At 40.5% G+C, this 23,721-nt stretch overlaps 1 protein-coding gene across 1 annotated transcript; it reads right to left on the bottom strand.

Annotated features, from left to right (window-relative positions):
• On the bottom strand, window positions 1–23,721 carry psmb2 (proteasome 20S subunit beta 2). The gene is made up of 6 exons (XM_022216299.2): window positions 23,515–23,721; window positions 21,793–21,915; window positions 20,592–20,662; window positions 3,989–4,151; window positions 2,256–2,305; window positions 1–193 (listed from the first exon to the last, which is right to left on the bottom strand). The coding sequence occupies exons 1-6, from the start codon at window positions 23,603–23,605 to the stop codon at window positions 92–94; spliced, it is 600 nt and encodes a 199-aa protein (XP_022071991.1). The 5' UTR covers window positions 23,606–23,721; the 3' UTR covers window positions 1–91.

The following is a 23,721-nucleotide window of genomic DNA, read 5'->3' as shown; positions in this document are numbered from 1 at the left end:
CAGGCTGTGTGTCATGTTTTATTGGAACAGAAGGAACAGGAGGTCAGCGGTAGAATAAAAAACACAGAGGGCTGCTGGGGAGCGTCGGCGGTCACTTGGAGCCCAGGGTGAGCTTCTCCAGGTCATGGATGCCCTCCTTGTCAATCAGCCGGACGGTGAAGGAGGGGAGGTTCAGGATGAAGCGTCTGTTGAGCTGCAGAGGAGAAGACAAAGCCGGTGTTTAGACGCTGCAAACAGACCCACGGATGAAGATCAAGTGACCATTAATGAGGAGCAAAGCTAAACTGATTGATCTGACATAACATGACCTCAAGCTGAAGTCAATGAAATTATTTATCTGGAAGACTTCACCAAGTTCCTTAAAAAGTGACAGAATTTTCCTTCCTAATTTCAAACTGATATCTGTAAAATTCATGTTTTTATACGTGGGATTGTGTAAATAATCGTCAATAAGCATTAAAAACCACATAATATGTAAAGTTCTCACTAGAAATGATATTAATTAGACAATTACTGTATTTCTATGAAATGCTTATTTTCCATCTTTTAATTGGTGTTTTTTTGTCTGGTTGTGCAACATGAACTTTATTTTTTAACATGTAAACGGAATCACCATAAACTAATAAAACTAATAAAAAACTAGAAAAGCACTCGGAGAGCGCATACCTCCGCCATCCCGCTTGTCTGTCTGTCCGTCTGTGTGTGTGTGTGTCTGTCTGTCTGTCTGTGTGTGTGTGTCTGTCTGTCTGTCTGTCTGTCTGTGTGTGTCTGTCTGTCCGTCTCTGTGTGTGTGTGTGTGTGTGTGTGTGTGTGTGTGTGTGTGTGTGTGTGTGTGTGTGTGTGTCTGTGTGTCTGTCTGTCTGTTAACAGCATAACTCAAAAAGTCATGGACGGATTTCACCAAATTTTTACAGGATGTCCGGAAGAGCACGAGTAAGAATCGATTAGATTTTGGAGGTGATCTGAAATGAAATTTGTGTTCACAGCCTATGCATCACCTGGGGGCTAAGCCCCCCTGTCCTTAAAACCTAGTGAGGCCTGTGTGGCACTGTAGCACATGTTCTGAGAGGGTTTTTTTGTTTTTTGCTGAAGCCAGGGGTTTTTGGATTTTCTGTATGGAAAACCATAAATCCCACCATCACAATATATACATGCCTGAAAAGAAGAGATTTTGGGTTTTTTTAAGACTGAAATGAAGTCTGTAGGTGAAAGTATGAGTAAGCACGTCATAAAACATCACTTAGAGAAAAAATGGAAGATGGGCAGGAAAATGTCACCACCGGGGTTCGAACCCAGACCGCCTGCACCAAAGGCGACAGCTCAGTGCGCTGAGCTATGAGAGACACATACTGACAAGTCTTTATGCCGCCTTCTTCAGTGGCAGACATGCTCCTGACAGCAGTGGTTCTGAACGGGAGCGCAACGTCACGTTCTGCCGGTCCTTACGGGCTAACCGTTAATCCCAGGTGAAAAGTGAAATGACCGTGAGTGAGAGGAAGGCTGTGGCTAACCAGAAATGTGATTATTTTCCAAATATTGTGAGAAATGACCGAGCGACAGCGATTTCAAAAACACTGTCCCTCCATTAGGCAGATGATTCAGTTTACATTGGTGCCTATGGAGAGAAGGGTGCGACTTTGCTGTAAACTGCTGCCTGCCATTTCACTTCAGAAAGAGCTAGGTCTTCAAACTTGGATTCATTTGAATCCCAGGTAAATTGTTTACAATCTGACCAAATTTCATTCTCCTAATACTTGTCGTTTGGTCGTGAGAGCGATTCGATCGTGAAAGTTTCAGGCGGATTTTTCACCTCTCCTTCACTTTAGCTAGTGACGTCACTCACTCTGACCAGAGCAGATTTTGAGAATTTCGGCCATATCTCAATTGTCCTTCGACCTTCAAAGCATTCCTGGATCCAGACGGTGATTCGGATCACCTCCAAAATCTAATCGATTCTTACTCGTGCTCTTCCGGACATCCTGTAAAAATTTGGTGAAAATCCGTCCATGACTTTTTGAGTTATGCTGTTAACAGACAGACAGACACACACACGGACAGACGGACGGACGGACGGACGGACGGACGGACGGACGGACGGACGGACGGACGGACGGACGGACGGACAGACTCTGGTGATTACATAACTTCCTGGCGGAGGTAACCAGTAAACTATGGAAAACAAAACATCTAAAACTCCATGTACATAACTGACATTCCAAAGAACATTAAACATGATGGAAGCTGCCTGAACTCACCTCCTCAATGCATTTCTTCAGCAGATCCACGGCTTCGTCTCGCGTCAGATCTGCAGCAAAAAGCAGAATATTTATTTATTTTGGACCACTTTCAGTCAGATCTGCAGCAAAGACCACATTTAGACATTTCTACATCATTTTGATTCATTCACAACCAGTTTTACAACCAAATTATGATTCATTCTGGACCAGTTTTAGTCATTTTAACCATTTTAAAATGCATTCATGACCAGTTTTAGTCATTTTAACCATTTTAAAATGTATTTATGACCAGTTTTAGTCATTTTAACCATTTTAAAATGCATTTATGACCAGTTTTAGTCATTTTAACCATTTTAAAATGTATTTATGACCAGTTTTAGTCATTTTAACCATTTTAAAATGTATTCATGACCAGTTTTAGTCATTTTAACCATTTTAAAATGCATTCATGACCAGTTTGTCATTTTAACCATTTTAAAATGTATTTATGACCAGTTTTAGTCATTTTAACCATTTTAAAATGCATTTATGACCAGTTTTAGTCATTTTAACCATTTTAAAATGCATTTATGACCAGTTTTAGTCATTTTAACCATTTTAAAATGTATTTATGACCAGTTTTAGTCATTTTAACCATTTTAAAATGCATTCATGACCAGTTTTAGTCATTTTAACCATTTTAATATGCATTCATGACCAGTTTGTCATAACCATTTTAAAATGCATTCATGACCAGTTTTAGTCATTTTAACCATTTTAAAATGTATTTATGACCAGTTTTAGTCATTTTAACCATTTTAAAATGCATTTATGTCCAGTTTTAGTCATTTTAACCATTTTAAAATGTATTTATGACCAGTTTTAGTCATTTTAACCATTTTAAAATGTATTTATGACCAGTTTTAGTCATTTTAACCATTTTAAAATGCATTCATGACCAGTTTTAGTCATTTTAACCATTTTAATATGCATTCATGACCAGTTTTAGTCATAACCATTTTAAAATGCATTCATGACCAGTTTTAGTCATTTTAACCATTTTAATATGCATTCATGACCAGTTTTAGTCATAACCATTTTAAAATGTATTTATGACCAGTTTTAGTCATTTTAACCATTTTAAAATGTATTTATGACCAGTTTTAGTCATTTTAACCATTTTAAAATGTATTCATGACCAGTTTTAGTCATTTTAACCATTTTAAAATGCATTTATGTCCAGTTTTAGTCATTTTTACCATTTTAAAATGCATTTATGTCCAGTTTTAGTCATTTTAACCATTTTAAAATGCATTTATGTCCAGTTTTAGTCATTTTAACCATTTTAAAATGCATTTATGACCAGTTTTAGTCATTTTAACCATTTTAAAATGCATTTATGACCAGTTTTAGTCATTTTAACCATTTTAAAATGCATTTATGACCAGTTTTAGTCACTTTCATTTTAGTTAAATTTCATTCAAAACTAATTTTATTTATAACAGTTATTTTTGTCACTTTCAGACATCTTGACCACTTTTATTTCTTGTGTAATTATCAGTAAGTGAAATAACTGAATGTAACAGCTCTGCACACTTCATCCTCTTCATATTAGTGTCACTAAGTTGTATTTTTCCTTTTCATTCTATTTCTGTTCTTATTTTACTTTTTGTGCTATTTGTTTTATTTATGTTACTTATCTCTAATTTCTTCCATGATTGTTGCCCTTGTTAATTGCCCCCTGGGGACAGAAAAGCTTTCATGTGACTGACCTGGTCGGTAGTATCTGTCGAGGATGGACAGGGTGAGGAAGGCTCCGTATCCGTGGGCAGCGAACGGCGCCTTGGCCAGAGAGGACAGGTAGTCCATGTAGTAGAGACCCGGCCCGTCGGTGTCATCGAAGCCGGCCAGCAGCAGGTTGACGTGGTACGGAGTCTGGAGACACAAAACACCACCATATGAAGCCACGGAACAAACAAACAAAAACACAACGGCACAACAAACCTCCTCACAACCAGCTCATTCTTTATCTACACAAACTTCAGGATGTTTACTGGAAACTTCTACCTTCATACTGTGGATCTGTCCACAGTCCACAGAGGAAGGTCCAGATTTATCACTTTAATGAACTTTTTCTGAACTTCATCAGTCCAGCAGACAGAACCAGGACATTCTGAGGAAAAACTGAAACTAAAATAACTAAAAAAAGCTGGAAAATCACCACAAAACGGCCAAAATGACCACAAAAATAGTCAAATTTACCCTGTAAGGTTCAAATATGACAGGAAAAACACACAAAATCACCACAGAAAGGAGCAAAACTGCCTGGAAAGGTACAAAAATGCTGAGAAAAACATCCAAGATCACTACAGAGAGGACCAAAATTACCACAAAAGAGAGAAGAATTACCATAAAACAGGTGAAATTACAATAAAACTCAAATTTGGCACAAAAAACGGAAAATTACCACAAAAACACACAGAATCACCCCCAAAAGAACCAAAACTACCCTGAAAGGTTCAGCTATGTCAGAAAGAGCTCCTCCTGAATATCATGGTTCTACCTGCTGGACAGATGAAGCTGTGGTTCACAAAAAGTCCATTAAAAGGCAGAAATTCAGCATCTGTCTACCAACATGTTTGTTTCTGGAGCCGACACCAAATATTAAAATAGAACCAGTCAGGTAAGTGAGATTCTGACCAAATAGATGCATTCATCCTATAAATGAACACGTGACAGCAGAGAACCTGACATTCAGAACTACACCTCATTAACCTGACTGAGGAGGTGGTCTATGTCGCATTGTTAGTCCTCCTTGTTCCTCCTCCTCCTCTTCTTCTTGTTCCTCTTCTTGTTCCTCCTCTTCCTCCTCTTCTTGTTCCTCCTCTTCCTTCTCTTCTTGTTCCTCCTCTTCTTGTTCCTCCTCTTCTTGTTCCTCCTCTTCTTGTTCCTCCTCTTCTTGTTCCTCCTCTTCTTCTTGTTCCTCCTCTTCTTGTTCCTCCTCTTCCTCCTCTTCTTGTTCCTCCTCTTCTTGTTCCTCCTTCTCCTCTTCTTGTTCCTCCTCCTCCTCTTCTTGTTCCTCCTCCTCCTCTTCTTGTTCCTCCTCCTCCTCTTCTTGTTCCTCCTCCTCCTCTTCTTGTTCCTCCTCCTCCTCCTCTTCTTCCTCCTCCTCCTCAGTAACACCAGGGCTCATTAAATCTTCTGAAGCCCCCCACCAGCCCCCGTCTCTTTTTAAATTACATCTTTACCGCTCGTAGCCTCTTCCTGCAGAAAGAAAACTTTCTCTCCTGGTTGTCTCGTTACATTAAAATCCTCTGAAGTCGACGGTTTGACAATTTCAAAACAACCTCTGCCCTAAATGTCCGACTGATTAAAAAGCTACAAGAAAAACTGAAATATTTCATCCTGGTTCATGCTGCTTCTTCTACTGTTTATTCCAGCTAACAGAGTCTATAGCGCCACCTTCTGACAACATCATGCACAGCAGTTTACCCACTTCAACCACTAATGGACAAAAAATGACACAAACGAGACAAAAACTACAAAAACATGAGACAAAAGTCAGACATAAAAACAACAATAAGACAAAATATTCCAAAAACCAGACATAACATGACAAAAAAAAACAAAAACAAGTCGGACAAAAGACAAAACCAACAAAAACAGGACAAAATATTACAAAAATGAGACGCAAAATGACAGAAGTGAGAAAGAAAGTCAAAAAGTAAACAAACGAGACAAAAAGGAAACAAAGCAACAAAAACATGAGAAAAGCAACAAAAGTCAGACAAAAAAAGACAAAAAACTGAACAAAGAACAATCTAATATTTTACTTTCTGATCCAAACAACTTGTCATGGTTTAGAACTGATTTTAAATTTATAGTTTTACTGATTTACAATCTGCAGTTAATGTCTTCTCTGGAATTTTTACACTTTGAGGGCCGGATTGGACCCTCTGGAGGACCACTTTTGGACCACTGGCCTCATGTTGGACCCTCTGGAGGACCGCTTTTGGTCCACGGGCCTCATGTTGGACCCTCTGGAGGACCGCTTTTGGTCCACGGGCCTCATGTTGGACCCTCTGGAGGACCGCTTTTGGTCCACGGGCCTCATGTTGGACCCTCTGGAGGACCGCTTTTGGTCCACGGGCCTCACGTTGGACCCTCTGGAGGACCGCTTTTGGTCCACGGGCCTCACGTCGGACCCTCTGGAGGACCGCTTTTGGTCCACGGGCCTCACGTCGGACCCTCTGGAGGACCGCTTTTGGTCCACGGGCCTCACGTCGGACCCTCTGGAGGACCGCTTTTGGTCCACGGGCCTCACGTCGGACCCTCTGGAGGACCGCTTTTGGTCCACGGGCCTCACGTCGGACCCTCTGGAGGACCGCTTTTGGTCCACGGGCCTCACGTCGGACCCTCTGGAGGACCGCTTTTGGTCCACGGGCCTCACGTCGGACCCTCTGGAGGACCACTTTTGGTCCACGGGCCTCATGTTGGACCACGGGCCTCATGTTGGACCACTTTTGGACCACGGGCCTCATGTTGGACCACTTTTGGACCACGGGCCTCATGTTGGACCACTTTTGGACCACGGGCCTCATGTTGGACCACTTTTGGTCCACGGGCCTCACGTCGGACCCTCTGGAGGACCACTTTTGGACCACGGGCCTCATGTTGGACCACTTTTGGTCCACGGGCCTCATGTCGGACCCTCTGGAGGACCGCTTTTGGTCCACGGGCCTCATGTCGGACCCTCTGGAGGACCACTTTTGGTCCATTGGCCTCATGTCGGACCCTCTGGAGGACCGCTTTTGGACCACGGGCCTCATGTCGGACCCTCTGGAGGACCGCTTTTGGTCCACGGGCCTCATGTCGGACCCTCTGGAGGACCGCTTTTGGTCCACGGGCCTCATGTCGGACCCTCTGGAGGACCGCTTTTGGTCCACGGGCCTCATGTCGGACCCTCTGGAGGACCGCTTTTGGTCCATTGGCCTCATGTCGGACCCTCTGGAGGACCGCTTTTGGTCCACGGGCCTCATGTCGGACCCTCTGGAGGACCGCTTTTGGTCCACGGGCCTCATGTCGGACCCTCTGGAGGACCGCTTTTGGTCCACGGGCCTCATGTCGGACCCTCTGGAGGACCGCTTTTGGTCCATTGGCCTCATGTTGGACCCTCTGGAGGACCGCTTTTGGTCCACGGGCCTCATGTCGGACCCTCTGGAGGACCGCTTTTGGTCCACGGGCCTCATGTCGGACCCTCTGGAGGACCGCTTTTGGTCCACGGGCCTCACGTCGGACCCTCTGGAGGACCGCTTTTGGTCCACGGGCCTCACGTCGGACCCTCTGGAGGACCGCTTTTGGTCCACGGGCCTCACGTCGGACCCTCTGGAGGACCGCTTTTGGTCCACGGGCCTCACGTCGGACCCTCTGGAGGACCGCTTTTGGTCCACGGGCCTCACGTCGGACCCTCTGGAGGACCGCTTTTGGTCCACGGGCCTCACGTCGGACCCTCTGGAGGACCACTTTTGGTCCACGGGCCTCATGTTGGACCACGGGCCTCATGTTGGACCACTTTTGGACCACGGGCCTCATGTTGGACCACTTTTGGACCACGGGCCTCATGTTGGACCACTTTTGGACCACGGGCCTCATGTTGGACCACTTTTGGTCCACGGGCCTCACGTCGGACCCTCTGGAGGACCACTTTTGGACCACGGGCCACATGTTGGACCACTTTTGGTCCACGGGCCTCATGTCGGACCCTCTGGAGGACCGCTTTTGGTCCACGGGCCTCATGTCGGACCCTCTGGAGGACCACTTTTGGTCCATTGGCCTCATGTCGGACCCTCTGGAGGACCGCTTTTGGTCCACGGGCCTCATGTCGGACCCTCTGGAGGACCGCTTTTGGTCCACGGGCCTCATGTCGGACCCTCTGGAGGACCGCTTTTGGTCCACGGGCCTCATGTCGGACCCTCTGGAGGACCACTTTTGGTCCACGGGCCTCATGTCGGACCCTCTGGAGGACCGCTTTTGGTCCACGGGCCTCATGTCGGACCCTCTGGAGGACCACTTTTGGTCCATTGGCCTCATGTCGGACCCTCTGGAGGACCGCTTTTGGTCCACGGGCCTCATGTCGGACCCTCTGGAGGACCGCTTTTGGTCCACGGGCCTCATGTCGGACCCTCTGGAGGACCACTTTTGGTCCACGGGCCTCATGTCGGACCCTCTGGAGGACCGCTTTTGGTCCACGGGCCTCATGTCGGACCCTCTGGAGGACCACTTTTGGTCCATTGGCCTCATGTCGGACCCTCTGGAGGACCGCTTTTGGACCACGGGCCTCATGTCGGACCCTCTGGAGGACCGCTTTTGGTCCACGGGCCTCATGTTGGACCCTCTGGTTGATGGTGTTTGTGCTTAAAAAGCACCAGGAGAAGCAGAAGTATCTGGCTGACAGTGATTCAGTGCTGAGCTCCGCCTGCCCTCTGGTTCAGCTGCTTCCTGATGGTGTGGGCTCCGTTTGCCACCAGGGCATCGCCGCTCTCTGCTCCCCGTGGAGCAGTGCCGGTGTGGGGGGGTGTTAGCGACAAATGCACACAAACATGTGAAGTGAGAAGTGTTTGTTGGGCGTGAATCTGTACCATCCCCAGTGGCATCACCCCCACCGCCTCACAGCCACCTCAGTGCTACACTAACAAGAAAATAAGAGCCTTGTTAACCCACCACCTGAACTCACACCCAGCTTCACATGCAAACAGTGCATCATATGCTTTATTTCTCCCCCACAGTGACTGCTCACAGCCAAACAAAGCTTCACCTCCACATCCACAACACAAACACAAACTCAAGACAGTCTGGGGCTGCACGAACAACGGAAACAAGGCAGATAGACATGGGACATTATGGGATGGATTTTAGGACGACATTTGACCTTCTGGTAAAAACAAAAAAAGAAACCAAAACATCAAAAAAGAGGAGAATCACCACAAAAACGGCCAAAATTATCACAAAAGGACACAAAATCACACCAAAAAGAGCCAAAACTACCCTGAAAGGTTCACACATGTCAGGAAAAATACCCCAAATCATTTCAAGAAGCACCAAAATCTCCACAAAACAGGGAAAAAATGCAACAAAACTTAAGTTTGCCACAAAAAAAAACTTACAAAATCACAAAATTATCCTGAAAAGTTCAAATATGCCAACAAAAAATGCAAAATTTACCACAAAAAGTACCAAAAGGACCACAAAACAGGTGAAATTGCAATAAAAATTGAAATTCAACACAAAAACACATGCAAAATAACCACAAAAAGGGCCCAAAATTACCACAAAAAGACAAAAATCACCTCAAAGAGAGACAAAACTACCCTGAAAGATTCAAATATGCCGGGAAAAAACCCTAATTCACCACGAAAAGGACCAAAACTACCACCAAAAGGATAAAATTAACACAAAACAAGTGAAATTGCTACAAAAACTCAAATTTGGCACAAAAACATGCAAAATAAACACAAAAAATAGCCACAATTACCACAAAAAGACACAAAATCACAGCAAAAAGAGCCAAAATTACCTTCAAAGGTTCAAATATGCCAAGAAAAAACCCAAATGTACGACAAAAAGGAACAGAATTACCACAAAACAGGTGAAATTGTGACAAAAAACTCAAATCTGGCAGAAAAAAACATGCAAAATAATCAGAAAAGGAACAGTTTAGGTACAGATCCAACAATGTAGAGGACCTCAGGGACGATACTGAACATTAGTAATAAAGGAAATGATTTATACCTGATAGTTACTATTATTAATAATAGTTCATTCATATATCAGCCTCAAAACATGACAACTGTTTGGACAATCTAAAGAATTAAAGTCAACAAGCTACGCAGCTAAATTTTAAATAAAGCAAGAGAGAAAACATGAAACCAGATCAGTCCTCCTCCAAGGCTGCTCATTCCCTCATAAGTCAGAAATGCAGCATTAGTTTATTAGTTATTGATCAGAAATCACAGCACCATAGAACGTGTCCCTTTAATACAGATGTTCACACCAAGTCTGTGCTTTTTATAAAGAGCTGCTACGGTTTGCTGGCTGAAATGTGGACGAAAAACTTCCAGCAGGAGTTTAAACCCTGACAACAGTTTGGTTGGACATCTGCTGAATTAAAACAACCGAGGAGCTTTTATTTTTATTTGGTCTGAGCAGTCATGCTAACTGTACAGACAGAGGAGCATCTTCACTCTGGTTGGCCTGAAAGAACTAAAACTACAGAGCTGCACTGAGAGAACAACATGTGGTTCACTGTTAGAGTTTTAAATGGAATCTGTACGTGTGACGTCTGCATTCACTCGCTCACACCAACAACGTTCAGCAGAAACGTGTGCAGAGCTACAGCTGAGCATCACTGGTCGATATGTACGTCAGAGGACACTCTGCTGTTTGCTGTCCCATCAATAACACTTTGTGTCCGGCTGATCTGTCATGTTCTATCACTGTTACTGCCCAAGAAGACCCACATTTAAAGCATTTTCTGTTAGCTTTCCAGACTGCGCTGTTAGCTGCTAGCCTAGTCACTGTGCTGTAATTTCAAGATAAAGGAAACGTGACATTTTTAGGTCAAAACGAATCAATTTCCTGCCGCTTTGCTGGCTAATTAGCCAGAGGAGATCCAGCAGATTCATCGGCAGGTTTGGAAACCACAGAACCGAACCAGGTGAGCTGGTTCCACCCGTTTCCAGCCTGTGATGCTACGCTAAGCTAACCAGCTTCTAGCATTAGCTTCATATTAGCCGTGTTCATGTGACGCATTTTGAATCATCGCATTAGAAAAATATAAAAGAAACGATAAAAGTGAAATCTTGCAAACAGTTTTTTGGACATGAAGTGGATCTTTACGTTTTGTGACAAGCTTTTAGTTGATCTGTAGCTGCTTTACTTTACTTTATTTACTGGTTTTCATGCTCTGTACTTTAGCTGCTGCTCCTCTGCTTAAACCGTTTATTACCTGTATCATTGTACTTTTATCCTTGTTTTATTACTGTTGTAAAGCACTTTGTGTGTCTGTGAAAGATACTTTATGAATAAACTTTACTGAACCCTCCTGTTGTCCTCATTTACAGCCACCAAAAAATATTGTTTCCTCGTCTGAAAAAAAATCCAAAAATTCAGCAAAAAAAATTCCCACAAATTTCTAAAAATTTGCAAAACCTTCAGGAAGAAAATTCCAATAATTCCTTAAAAGTCTTATTTTAAAAAAGATTTCCCAAATTTGGCAAGAAAATTCTTGTAAATTTTTTTTTTAAATTACCGGTAGTAAAAATCTTCCATTAAGAATCCTAAAAATACCTAAAGTGATTCCATATACATCAGTAAAATTTCTAACATTTTCTATCAGAACATTCACATAAAAATCAACTAAAATCCAGAGAATTTCACTGGATTTTGGTATTTTTATGTGAATGTTCTCAAAGAAACATTTTTTTCTATTTCATTTTTCCACCAAAAAATGTTCAAAAATTTCCAAAAATGTTCAGAAGTTTCACTGTGAAAAAGTTTTTTTTCCCACATTTTCAAACTTTAAAACGGGTTAATTTTGACCTGCAGGACGACCCGAGGGTTAAAGAAAGACAGGAACACGTTTCCCTAAAATGTTCTAACTCATCAGCTGTTTCCAAACACAAACATGACTGAAAACAAAAGAAACTCTTCGGATCAGACTTCTCTCCATTTTCTTGATTTCTGTTTCTTCTTTGAGCTTTACTTTCTGTCTTCTTCTATCCTGATCACTCCAAGCTGCCAGGTTAAAATCGCTTCATAGATAACGTGCGCGACATGGCAGAAGTTTGCTTGACAACTCCACAGGAAGACGTCTTCATTTAGGAGCGGTATGGATGTTCTGACAAACTAAATGTCAAACAGTAGTGGGCAAAGAAGCAGCTTTAGTTGTGACTCAAATTAAGGTCATGCTGCTGAGAAATCCTCCCAAACGGTGCTGGTTCCAGCTCCCCTCCTTCCTTCCTGTTCTGCACCTGCCCCGGGGCGTGTTCCCTTTATTGGCATTTCTCCTCAATCTGCTGTATTAATTGTTCATCTGTGCAGGAGCCGGGGAGCCTCCTGCAATATGGCACCAGTAATTATTTGTGCCCATTGTGTGCCCGAGCTGCAAAATATTTTACAAACCCATATGGGGCGATGCTGTGGAGCGGCGGCAGCAGCCAGGCTAACTGTTGCTAACAGGAAACTCTAAAAAAGAAGAAGAAACAAACCGTTCTCCTGTTAACTAAAACCAGAAGACACCAGAACAGCTTCTTCTTCTTCTAATGTCACCCTAATGAACACAATATACCGACATATATGTCCATTATTTACACACTAAGAACAATCATGTTCTCATTCTAGTAATTATCATTTAGCACTGCTCTGTTCATATAGTGTGTAAATAGCTGTATTTATTTGTTTATTACTATTACTGTTCATTTTTTGGATTTTAATTCAATTAAATTCTAAATTTATCTCCGTTTATTTTAAATTGTAATGAAAGTTTTTCCTTTTCTTTCTATAGTTATTCTATTTTTCTCTTCCTTTATTCCTTGGGTGACACCAACAGCAAAGTTCCTTCTATTAATTTAATGTTTTATTCATTATATTTGACATTAAAGCTGATTCTGAACACCATGAGGCTTCCACATGCTGCCATTTAGCACTATTGTGTTCAGATATTTTCTAGTGTGTAAATATCTGTAATGCATACATAAATGTGTGTATATATTTTAATTTATTACAATTATTATTTTATTTTAAATTTAATTACATTTTTTCTCTTCTTTTTCCTGTCGCTATTTTATTTTTCTCTTCTTTCTTCCACAGTTATGTTATTATTCTTTTTCCTTATTTCTAGGATGACATCAACAGCCAAAACCAATTAAAAAAATTTTTTTTTAAAGTTTTTCTCTTCTTTCTAGTTATTTTATTTCTGCCATATATGTATAATTTTTATTTTACATTAAATCTAGTTATTTTATTTAGTTATTTTATTGCTGCATATATATAAAATTATTATTTTTATTTAATTTTATTTTAAATTAAATCTTATTTTATTTAGTTATTCTATTGCTGCCATATATATTATTTTTATTTAATTTTATATTAAATTAAATCTTATTTTATTTAGTTATTTTATTGCTGCCATATATATAATTATTTTTATTTAATTTTATTTTAAATTAAATCTTGTTATTTTATTTAGTTATTTCATTGCTGCCATATATATATATATATATATATATATATATATAATATTTCTTTAATTTTATTTTAAATTAAATCTTGTTATTTTATGTAGTTATTTTATTGCTGCCATATATAATTATTTTTAATTTTATTTTAAATTAAATCTTGTTATTTCATTCTTCTGTCCTTATTCCTACACTGGCAGATGAACACATTAAACCTCATCCTGTGTACGTTGTCTCCGTATTCATCCATTCACTCTGAGGCTTCCAGATCCACGTCTAAAAATCAAATGTCATATTTATAAGCAGCGTTGTGCTGCATCATCTCCCCTCCACCTGTCTGCTAATATAAGCCGTCTCTGGAACATTTCTGAACACGGAGCTGGAGAGTAAAGCGAGCACACGCAGAGCTTTATGCCCCTAAACTTGTTGTTGAGCTGGAGCTTCATGCGTATCGTTGCTGATCTGCATGCAGCAGGCCTCAGGTGACTCTCTGCTAGCTGCTCTGTCTCGTCTGTAAGCCGGAGTGGAAGCAGGACTCCAGAGGTTAGAGGAGTTGTTTTTGTGGACGTGGGGCTGTTTTGTGAGGCGGCTTTGGCTCGCTGTGCTCCATGCTCTGCTGGCTGCAGCTAACTACACCTCCCTGAGGTCTGCAGCCACCAGGGAGCACAGCTCACACTCAAGGATGTAATTTATCCTGCAGAAATAAGGCCATCAGAATTAACCATATAGCACTGATTAATTTATCAGGCCTGCTTCTAACCCAAGGCTCTGGACATGGCAGCACATTACAGACAGATACGGGGTAAGAAGATGATTTCAGGATGGAGAAAAAGTAGAAAAAAAGGACATTTAATGTACAAAAGCAGATCATTATCTCCTCTGTGCAGTGATTTAATCTGATTAATTAAAAGTCATTCCAACATATGCAGCTACTTTCCTGAATGCGGGCATTTTCCAGCCAATCTGCATTTTATTTTGTTTATTTTATCTACAAATGGAATTACTCCATCCTGTGGAGTCAGAGTTCAGCTGGAAGGTTCATCTGCACGCCGGCAGACTTTTAAAGTTCTGATTTAATATATTTATTACAGTACATTCCTCAGGAAGCCTTTAACTGCAAAAACACTCCTTTATTATCATTATTATCACTATTTAAGCGTGTAGAGCTGGAATGATTAGCTGAGTGAGAATTGAATTAATGTTTAAATTAATGAAATGGAAAAACACGTATATTAAGGATTGGAAAAAGCAATGGTTGTTAAATGACATATCTAGCAAAATCAGAAAATACAGCATTAATTTACAAGCTAACGGTGAAAAACAGCTCTAATCTGTACAGAACTCCATTTTTAAATATTAATATAAATATTTTTTGATTCACTGTGAAAGTAAAGAACTATTTTATGATAAGCTTGCTGTTATTTAAAAGAAAATTAGGCATGTTAAGGATTGAAAAACAGTTCATAATCTGCAGTTTTTGTTTTCGAGTGTGGAGATGTTGATGTTTTTCTGAATATAATCTGATAATTCTGATTGTTTTTGTTTTCTTTTTAATATTTTTAGACCAAACTCAGAGATGAATTGCTAAATTATTCTGCAAATTGATTAATAATGATGCTCGTGTTCAACCAAAGCCCCAAACTACTGACACTACACATTTACAGACATCTCATTGAGCTAAACACTCCATGACAGGCCTGATTCAGGATGCTAAATAAAGCGTCCATGGCTTCTACGTGATTTTAAACAGTTTGAGGCTTCAGCGGAGGACCAGACACATTACATATTCTACATACTGGAGATGTTCTGGGGGGAAAAACACCATAAAACCTGTTTATACAACATAATTTGCAAATGTCCGTGTACTCTGGAGGTTGATGAATGTGAGCGGAGCATCGCTGCAGGAAGGTGTGGGCTGCAAACTGCTGCTGCTTCACTTTCTCTGAGCACTCCTGAGGACGCGGCGTTAGTGAATCTGCACTCATAAAACCAGATTCATCACCGTGAGGCACGAAGAACAACCAAACACCGGCCGCTTATGGCAGCGCATGAATATAAATGTTCTCCTGCACAGCGCTGCAACCTTGACTAAACACAGCCGTCCTATAGGTCCCCCAGTGTGCAGCACACCATCGCTAGGTGGAGGCTGTTTTCTGTCTGTGCACGTTCACTGTGTGTTTATGCTGTGTTTGTGTGTGTGCATCCAGCTTTTGTGTTTGTATGTGTGCATGTATATCGTGCATTTTTATTGTGTTTGTGTATGTATATTGTGTTATTTTTGCGTGTTTTTGCGTACATGTATGTTGTCCACTGGTTCCCACACTCTGTGCTGTCTGTGTGTATATTGTCTTATTGTTGTGTGTTTCTGAAGATGTATATTTTCTTATATTTGTGTGTTGTATTATTGTGTGTTTTCTGTACATGTATGTTGTGTTTTTGTGCGTTTCTGTAGATGTATGTTGTGTTATTGTGCGTTTCTGTACATGTATGTTGTGTTATTGTGCGTTTCTGTAGATGTATGTTGTGTTATTGTGCGTTTCTGTACATGTATGTTGTGTTATTGTGCGTTTCTGTACATGTATGTTGTGTTATTGTGCGTTTCTGTACATGTATGTATATCCACTGGTTCCCACACTCTGCTCCCTCTCTCTGTGTGTATATTGTCTTATTGTTGTGTATATATTGTCTTATTTCTGTGTGTTTCTGTAGATGTATATTGTCTTATTTCTGTGTGTTTCTGTAGATGTATACAGTCTTATTTCTGTGTGTTTCTGTAGATGTACATCATCTTATTTTTGTGTGTTGTTGCGTACATGTTGTCTCATTGTGTACATGTATATCCACTGGTTCCCACACTCTGCTCCCTCTCTCTGTGTGCTGTTTCCCTCAGAGACCTCCTCTCCTCCTCTGAATCTCCCTGCTGTGTCCCACATTCCCAGCTCTGCCACACTAATTGTTTTTTGTAATTATTTCCACCCAGTATTGTGACAGGCAGCGGCTGCAGCGCTCTGAACACATTAGTGCACGGAGACGCTGACACGTCCTGAGATACACCAGAAAAACACGAGCACACGTCCACGAAAACACCAACGACCAGACAAACCAGATTAACCAAGAAGCTGAGTGATCTCTGAAGCAACGACGTTAAAGTAACATCAGCTTAGACTGAGGGATCACTTCTATCATTCTGTGAGACAGAATTAATGCAAAACTGTACAATCATCTGCACAATACGTATAATTAGGGCTTCATTAGAACCTCAGTAACCCTTAGATGCATCAGGAAGTGGCAGCGGGATTTTATCAGTTTGGCAAATTTTGAGACTTTTCAGTCATTATGAACAAACTTTGTGTGTCATTCTGAACAAATCTGAAGCTTTTGTGGAGCATTTTAAATTAACTGTGGCTGTTTTTAGAGTGACTTTAGACTATTTATTATTTTGGAAAAAGTTTGGAGAAATCTTGAGTCACTCTTGACATTTTTGACCATTTTAAGTATTTTTTGTTACTCAAAAATGGAATCTAATTAATTAGAGGCTTTGTAATTAATTCATCACATTTTGTCAAGCATCAGTATTTGACACAATAAGTAAAGTTTTTCAGTTCTAATAAATGCTGGGTGAGACTGAATAGATGAACAGACATACGTGAACTTAAACAACTAAAATCTGCATTTTTCATCAGATTACTGCAAACTCACAGCGACATTATAGCAATTATATTCAACAGTTTAAGACTCTTTGTAAACTCAAGCACTTCAATGTCTTCTAAAGAGGTCTATTATGGGATGGCTACACCGTTAGCCGCCGCTGAACTAAAACCAGGGCAGATTATTTCTCGCCTCAAATGCTTTCAGAAAAACTTTTTACTGAACTGTTTTCATAATAAAAGAGGAAGTCTGAGCCGCTATGTTGCTGCTACCAGGACTGTGGTAGCTAACGTTAGCTCTGGTGCTAACGTTAGCTCTGGTGCTAATGTTAGCTCTGGTGCTAACAGCAGCATGTTTTACATTGAGGTGAGCAGAAAACAACCAGACTTTCATCAAAGCTGCCATCAGGAAGGTTTTTAAAAGAAAACTTTCCTCCCAACAAGCTCAATGCGTCTCGTCTTCCTTCACTGTTCAAACTTTCTGACGTCACTCACTGTCCTGTGGGTCTTCTTCATGGCTGGAAAGCAGACTTTAGGTTCACTAGCGCCCCCTACTGGGCTGAAGTGTTCATCAGTGTGACCGGTGTAAAGCTATGTGTCCACTGGATGCGTTTTTCCTGCATGTCAACGTGTCGCATCTGAGAATCACATGCATGATGGGCGGTCACTGCGCTGGAGCAACAGCAGGACGCTACGTGGTCACATGACCGCGCTTTCAACACAGCAACTCGGCAGCAAACTCTCTTTTATTTTGAAAACACTTCAGGGAAAAGTATTTCTGAAAGCATCTGAGGTGAGAAATAATCTGCAGCATCTGAATCTGTCCTGGTTTTATTTCACCGATGCCTAGTTTAGATGTTTGAGGACAGTTTCAGGATGTGTGGAATTTCTGCACGCTGCATCTCATTTGCATAAAGCAGAAGTCCAGACTACTTTATGCAAATGAGCTGCAGGTAAACACACTGGATGCTGGGCTGGGTGTGGTGGGGTCTCGGCTGAGGGAAATGAGGGAACTGACAAAGGTGCAATTAAATGCAGTATTGTTTATAAATGTGCTATTTTTTTTCTGTACTTAATCGAAATTAACTACACACTGCAAAATGACTTCAGCATAAAGAAGCAAACAGATCAATCAGCTTCCTCCAGCTTTACTAAGTCATGAAGACACGTTTCTGACCTTCAATACTTCAGATTTTATCCAACAAAACATCACTGAGGAGTTTTGTTGGATAAAATCTGAAGTATTTATCTACTATCTCCAGAGGAAGGAGCAGGACGGAGCTGCAGGACTCAGGTGTTGTGGTGAAACTTCACAACAAGCTGACAAACGTACCTGTTCCTGTCAAAAAGCATCTGCAGCCGATAACGACACAAACACACGGATGGTTTCAACGGGGAATCGGTTCCCACCAGAGCTTCAGTCAAACCTCTCCGGAGCGGTGTCATGTCGCCAACGCCAGCAGACGCTCCATTACAGGCGTCTAATTTCTGTTTCTGTGTGAATTTTAAGCAGAAACTAAAACACACTTTGAAATTGGACAAGCAAAGTGAGCCGTACGGTTTCTCTTACTTTAACTCACTGGAATTAGCCGTGATTTTATCATCTGTTCCCCACAGCTAAATGAGATTGCAAATGCTGGCGGAGGGATGTAATTAATTTAAAAGAGAAATTAAAATATTTATAGGTATGTTCAGTCATTAGTCCAGGATGAATGTGCTTCATGCTGAGGCTGACCGTCCCTACATGGGATTAATTAGCTGCTGTTTCGTTAACGGAGAAAACACACAAAGATACTGGTGCTGAAAAAACATGGAGCAGGCAGAGGATATTTGGACAAGGAACTGCTTAAAGAAATGACAAAATAAGAAGAGTTGCATGACTTTCCTGGCTGCCTACAGTCAGCCTGTTTTTGTCTCTAACAGGGTGACAAATACAAAAATAGCCTGAACTGTCCAAAAACAACTAGAGACCCGTCCAAAATGAGTAAAAACTGTCTGCAGTTTGGAAAAATGTGCCCATAATGACTTGAAACATGTCCAAAGTTAGGCAGAAATATCCAAAATTAGTTAAAACTCTAATTCAAAATGACTCAAAACTCACTTGAAACCTGACCAACATCATTTACGTCTAAAATGACATTATTGAATCATTTTAGGGCCCTGACAATGGAAAAAGTGCAAAATCTTCAAACAACTGTGGTGTTTGACAAGGTTCCAATGTTGTACTGTTTTGGCTTGAAACTTGTCTAAAACTAGAAAAATGTCAAAAACACTCAAAGAATTGTCCAAAAAGACGTCAAGTTTCTCATAATTTACTCAGAATGACTTCAGATCTATCCAAAATGACTTCAAATTTGTCAAAAACTTTTACAAATTGTCCAAAATTACTTTGAAAATGGAAAGAAATGTGAAAATGTCCAGTCCAGGCTGCTCTAGTGTCTCCATAAAGTTCTATCTATGGATGGATCCATGTTTCTACTAAAAACCAGTCTGTGGTCCACATTTCTCCACCTGTTGAGGCTCTAACATCAGAACCAGATGGTTAAAGTTGGACCAGACCAAGGTTTCAGTTTTTATATAGGAGTGACTTTAAATCAGTCTAAAATGAGCCCAGATTTATACCTGAACATTTGTTTGTTCTGCACTGTGTCTGTATTAAAGCTGACCTGTTACAGTTAGTCTTTTTTCCTCAATCCTGACAGACATTTAATCCTGCAGAAGTTCTTAATAATCAGCTACCTATTGTACAGAATAATAATACTACATTATTATTAAACTATCTGCAGATTTGTGGGGATTCTTGTGCTTGTTAGATAACGGTGTATTGGGTTTCTACTGTGAGGATTCAGAATAAAGGAAGAAATTCTTTGTACCAAAGTGTGTCTGAAGTTTAGACAAAAAATAAGCTCCTGAACACTATTATTTTAGTTACGATTATAGACAAATCTCTGGTTCTTCATGCAGAACAAACAGGAGCAGACAAAATAAAGGTTATGACTGCTGCTTTGAGGCCGTTACAGTAAAAAACTACGACGTCCAGATATGACCAGCGCCCACAGGAACCAACGACTTCAACAATTTAAAAAGCAAAGAAGAAACGCAGTGAAGTGGAGAATGAATGTGTGGAGTACTGGATGGTAAAACACACATAAAATTCACATTCTGAGAGTGTTTGTGGGAACAGGACAAAAACTAACTCCAAACTGGAGGCTGAGGGTCCTGAGAGTTTTAAAATGTGTGGTCAGAAACAGAAAAAGTGACTTTCTCTGCTCATAAAACTATTAAACCTCCTTTACCTGTACGCTGTTTATTATCACTGAAGAATCACAAAGAAAAACCTTTTCTGTTCACACAAAGTCGTTTAAAAGGAGACACTGCAGGATTTTTCTCCTGAATCATTTCATGAGAAACAAACGACTGCTTCAGGTTATTTCCTCTCAGTAACAGATTTCGCTGTGGATGAATCTTATTTCTAATTAGATCAGAACCCTTACCCTGCTCCGAAGGTAGTCTGCCAGGTTCTTTCTTGTGAAGTTTGCAGCTGCTGCTGGACTGAGTTCGTAACCTAAGAAATACAAGGAACACAGCGTCATCAGGGACACAGCTTTGGCTTTATGCTTCTGGGGCCTGGTGAACAAACGATAAAGATGATAACCGGTGAATTAACGGGTTCATCAGCAGCAACAAGAGAACAAACTTGATAGAACGTTTGACAGTTTGACTTTAATGCTGTAGAATCAAACTGCAATGAAAGAAGACGATGAAAAGTTTAGTTTCATCAACAAATCATCAGACGACAAAAGCACTCCTTCATCTTTACTTATTTTATTCATGTGTATAAATGTATGTATTTCTCATTGCTATGCTAAAATTATTACAATAAATAAGCTAAAGCAGCTAAATTGAAAGCAAACATTTTCTTGTTAACAGGCTTTTCCCGTTTACAAACAGGAGGCTGTACAAACTAAAGCCATCTGAAGAACACTTTTTGAGTTGTGATTTTATGAAAACAAACTGGACTGGACTCTGGTCATCCTCTCAACACAAACATTTGCTGCTGGGTTTGAAAGGCGCTTCATTTTTCCAGAACTGCCAAATTTACAGCAATAATCTGAGCGAGAAACGGCAAAAACAGAATCACAGATTTTTAACCGTCAGACTTGAAATCCTCGTTGTTATTCACCATTCAATCAGGATTTCACTCAAATCTGAGCTTAAAACTGGAATATTTCATCAGAACCATTTTATTCTACACGTTTTATTTAAACTTCTTGTTAAAATAAACTGTTGGCATGAACCACATTAAACTAAAAACTCTGCATTAATCAGTGCACCAGTGAAGCTTTTAGTGACCAACATGAGAAAAGTCTGTAGATTTTTCTGGTTGAACTGCAGGTAGTGTTTATGAATGTAAAATTAGGCTTCATTACTTTCTCACGACAGCATTCCTTTATCTCGACTTATTTTATTCATGTGTACAAATGCATATATTGGATGCATTTCTCAGTGCCATGTTAAAATTATTACAATAAATAAAGCAGCTAAATTCAAATTACATTTTTTTTCCTCTTGATCTATATTTTAAAGAATCCTCATTTACCATCGATATTGACTGAAATTAAACAGTTTTTCATGTGAATTACTGAGCTCTGAAGCCCCTCTGAACCACTCGGTCATCATCTGCGAGGTTCTCACCGTTCCTCATCTTGTACAGCTGAACGTTCTTCTGGATGTACTCTGCAAACTGCACCGTGTCTCCTGCTTCTCCCACACACAGCAGCAGAATCTTCTCACTCAGCTTGAACATCTTGTCATAGTCTGAAAGGTACAGAACAAATATTCTCTGACTGTGTGCAGAAATTATACAGACAAAACCACTATTAGATTCCATCCGTTCTACTGAACATAGGGGGAAAGCGTTTGTTCTCTACAACAGAATTAACAAAGTGCAGCAGCTAACGGCTGGTGGAGAGCCGCTGACTTAAAATCACGCCATAATGAGTCACACATCTGTGAGTTGATGAGATTATTGATGGTGGAGCTGTGGATGTTCAGGCTGCAGCAGAACTGACATCCAGCATCACCTTCTTCTCACCTGTGGCATCGTGTAATCTGAATAAAAACACGTTTACTTTGTTTGTCATTCATTTTCTAACTGGAAACAGTGACATGCAGCAGTACTTTACATGTACTGAGCTCTAGAATTCCATTTTTAAATATATATACACAGATAAAAAAAAAAATCAATCAGCACAGCCCTCCCTGAATACAGGCGACACTCCCTAGAAAGCACAAGACAATCAGAGTTATATTAGCACTGTTACTAAAAAAAAAAGAAAAACAAAGGCAGACAAGGTAAGTGTATACGAAAAGCCATATTTAAGGATGGAAGGGTATAAAAGGGTTAGGCTACAAACACTTGCAAGGAAAGGATATAAAATAAATGACAAAGAGGAGATTCTCAAGAGTAAATGAAATGGTTTGAAAGTTCAAATGGTGTCAAGTAAACTTCTGAGTCTGCTTAAATGTGTCAGGATTCGATCTCAGATAGAATATAACTTGTCTTTGGCCCTTCTGAGTGAGTATTTTATCTTTTCTGACTTTATGAAATGCATCAGTCACTCAACCACAGAGACGCTTTAGGAGGGTTTGTTGATTTCTACTGTAGGAAAGCTGCTTTTTAGGTTACTTTTAGTAGTTACTGGTCTAAGAGTGTCTCTGTACTCCTCATGCTATCAGATAATTGCTTATTTCAGCCATATTTACTTAAAGTGTGAATTAACTTCATGGTTGAAAATTTATCACAAGTTGAACAGTTCGATAAATTTCAGTCAAGTCAAATTGGATCATTTTCTAACCAGAGCAGAAACTACATTTTTTCAGAACCTTTTCCATTAACCAGGACACAATGCCATCAGCACGCTGCGTTAAAAGCTTCGTTCTGTCCATTTAAGTGCACACTTACTGACTTCAGAGTGAGCAACGTTAACTCAGAAATGACTTTCACTTTCAGATTGAACCCTGCTTAGTCACTCTGTGCTGACTTCAGTTATCAAATAAATATAGAATTACACTGATTAACTCAGAGAAAGCTGCCACAATGATGGCATAACGACACATGCTGCTACTGATAAAGGAAACTGTACAAAACTAGCTACAGAAAGATTGATTCGCTACTTTAACTCATACTAGCTAACATTAGCATTGCTAGCTCGAGTTACATTCACATTGCTTAGTTACATTCAGTTAGTAAGAGAAGTTCAATACTACAGGACAGTATATTGTAAGAAGTCAATTCTATAAACACCACTTATTTTTTATCCTAATTTATATTAACCAAGAAGTCAGAAAACAGACACGCTACCGGTTTAAGCTAAATCAAAGAGCGGCTAACGTTAAGCTAACGCGCTGTCATACCGTGTTTCATCTGAATGATGCTGGAAGCAGCAACATTATCGGCGGCGACGAGGACAAAATCCTGTCCCTGTATTCCGATTAGATATTCCATTGTGTAAAACACGCAAAACCTGAAATATCTATAAAATACTCTGAAGAAGAACGCCTGTCAGCCTCGCCTGTACGGATTACACAGCAAAAGTTTGATACGTCTGTCGCGGGCTACTG

Source organism: Acanthochromis polyacanthus, chromosome 11, assembly GCF_021347895.1.
Source record: "Acanthochromis polyacanthus isolate Apoly-LR-REF ecotype Palm Island chromosome 11, KAUST_Apoly_ChrSc, whole genome shotgun sequence".
Taxonomy (NCBI): Eukaryota; Metazoa; Chordata; class Actinopteri; family Pomacentridae; genus Acanthochromis; species Acanthochromis polyacanthus.
This window is presented reverse-complemented; position numbering and strand designations above follow the sequence as displayed.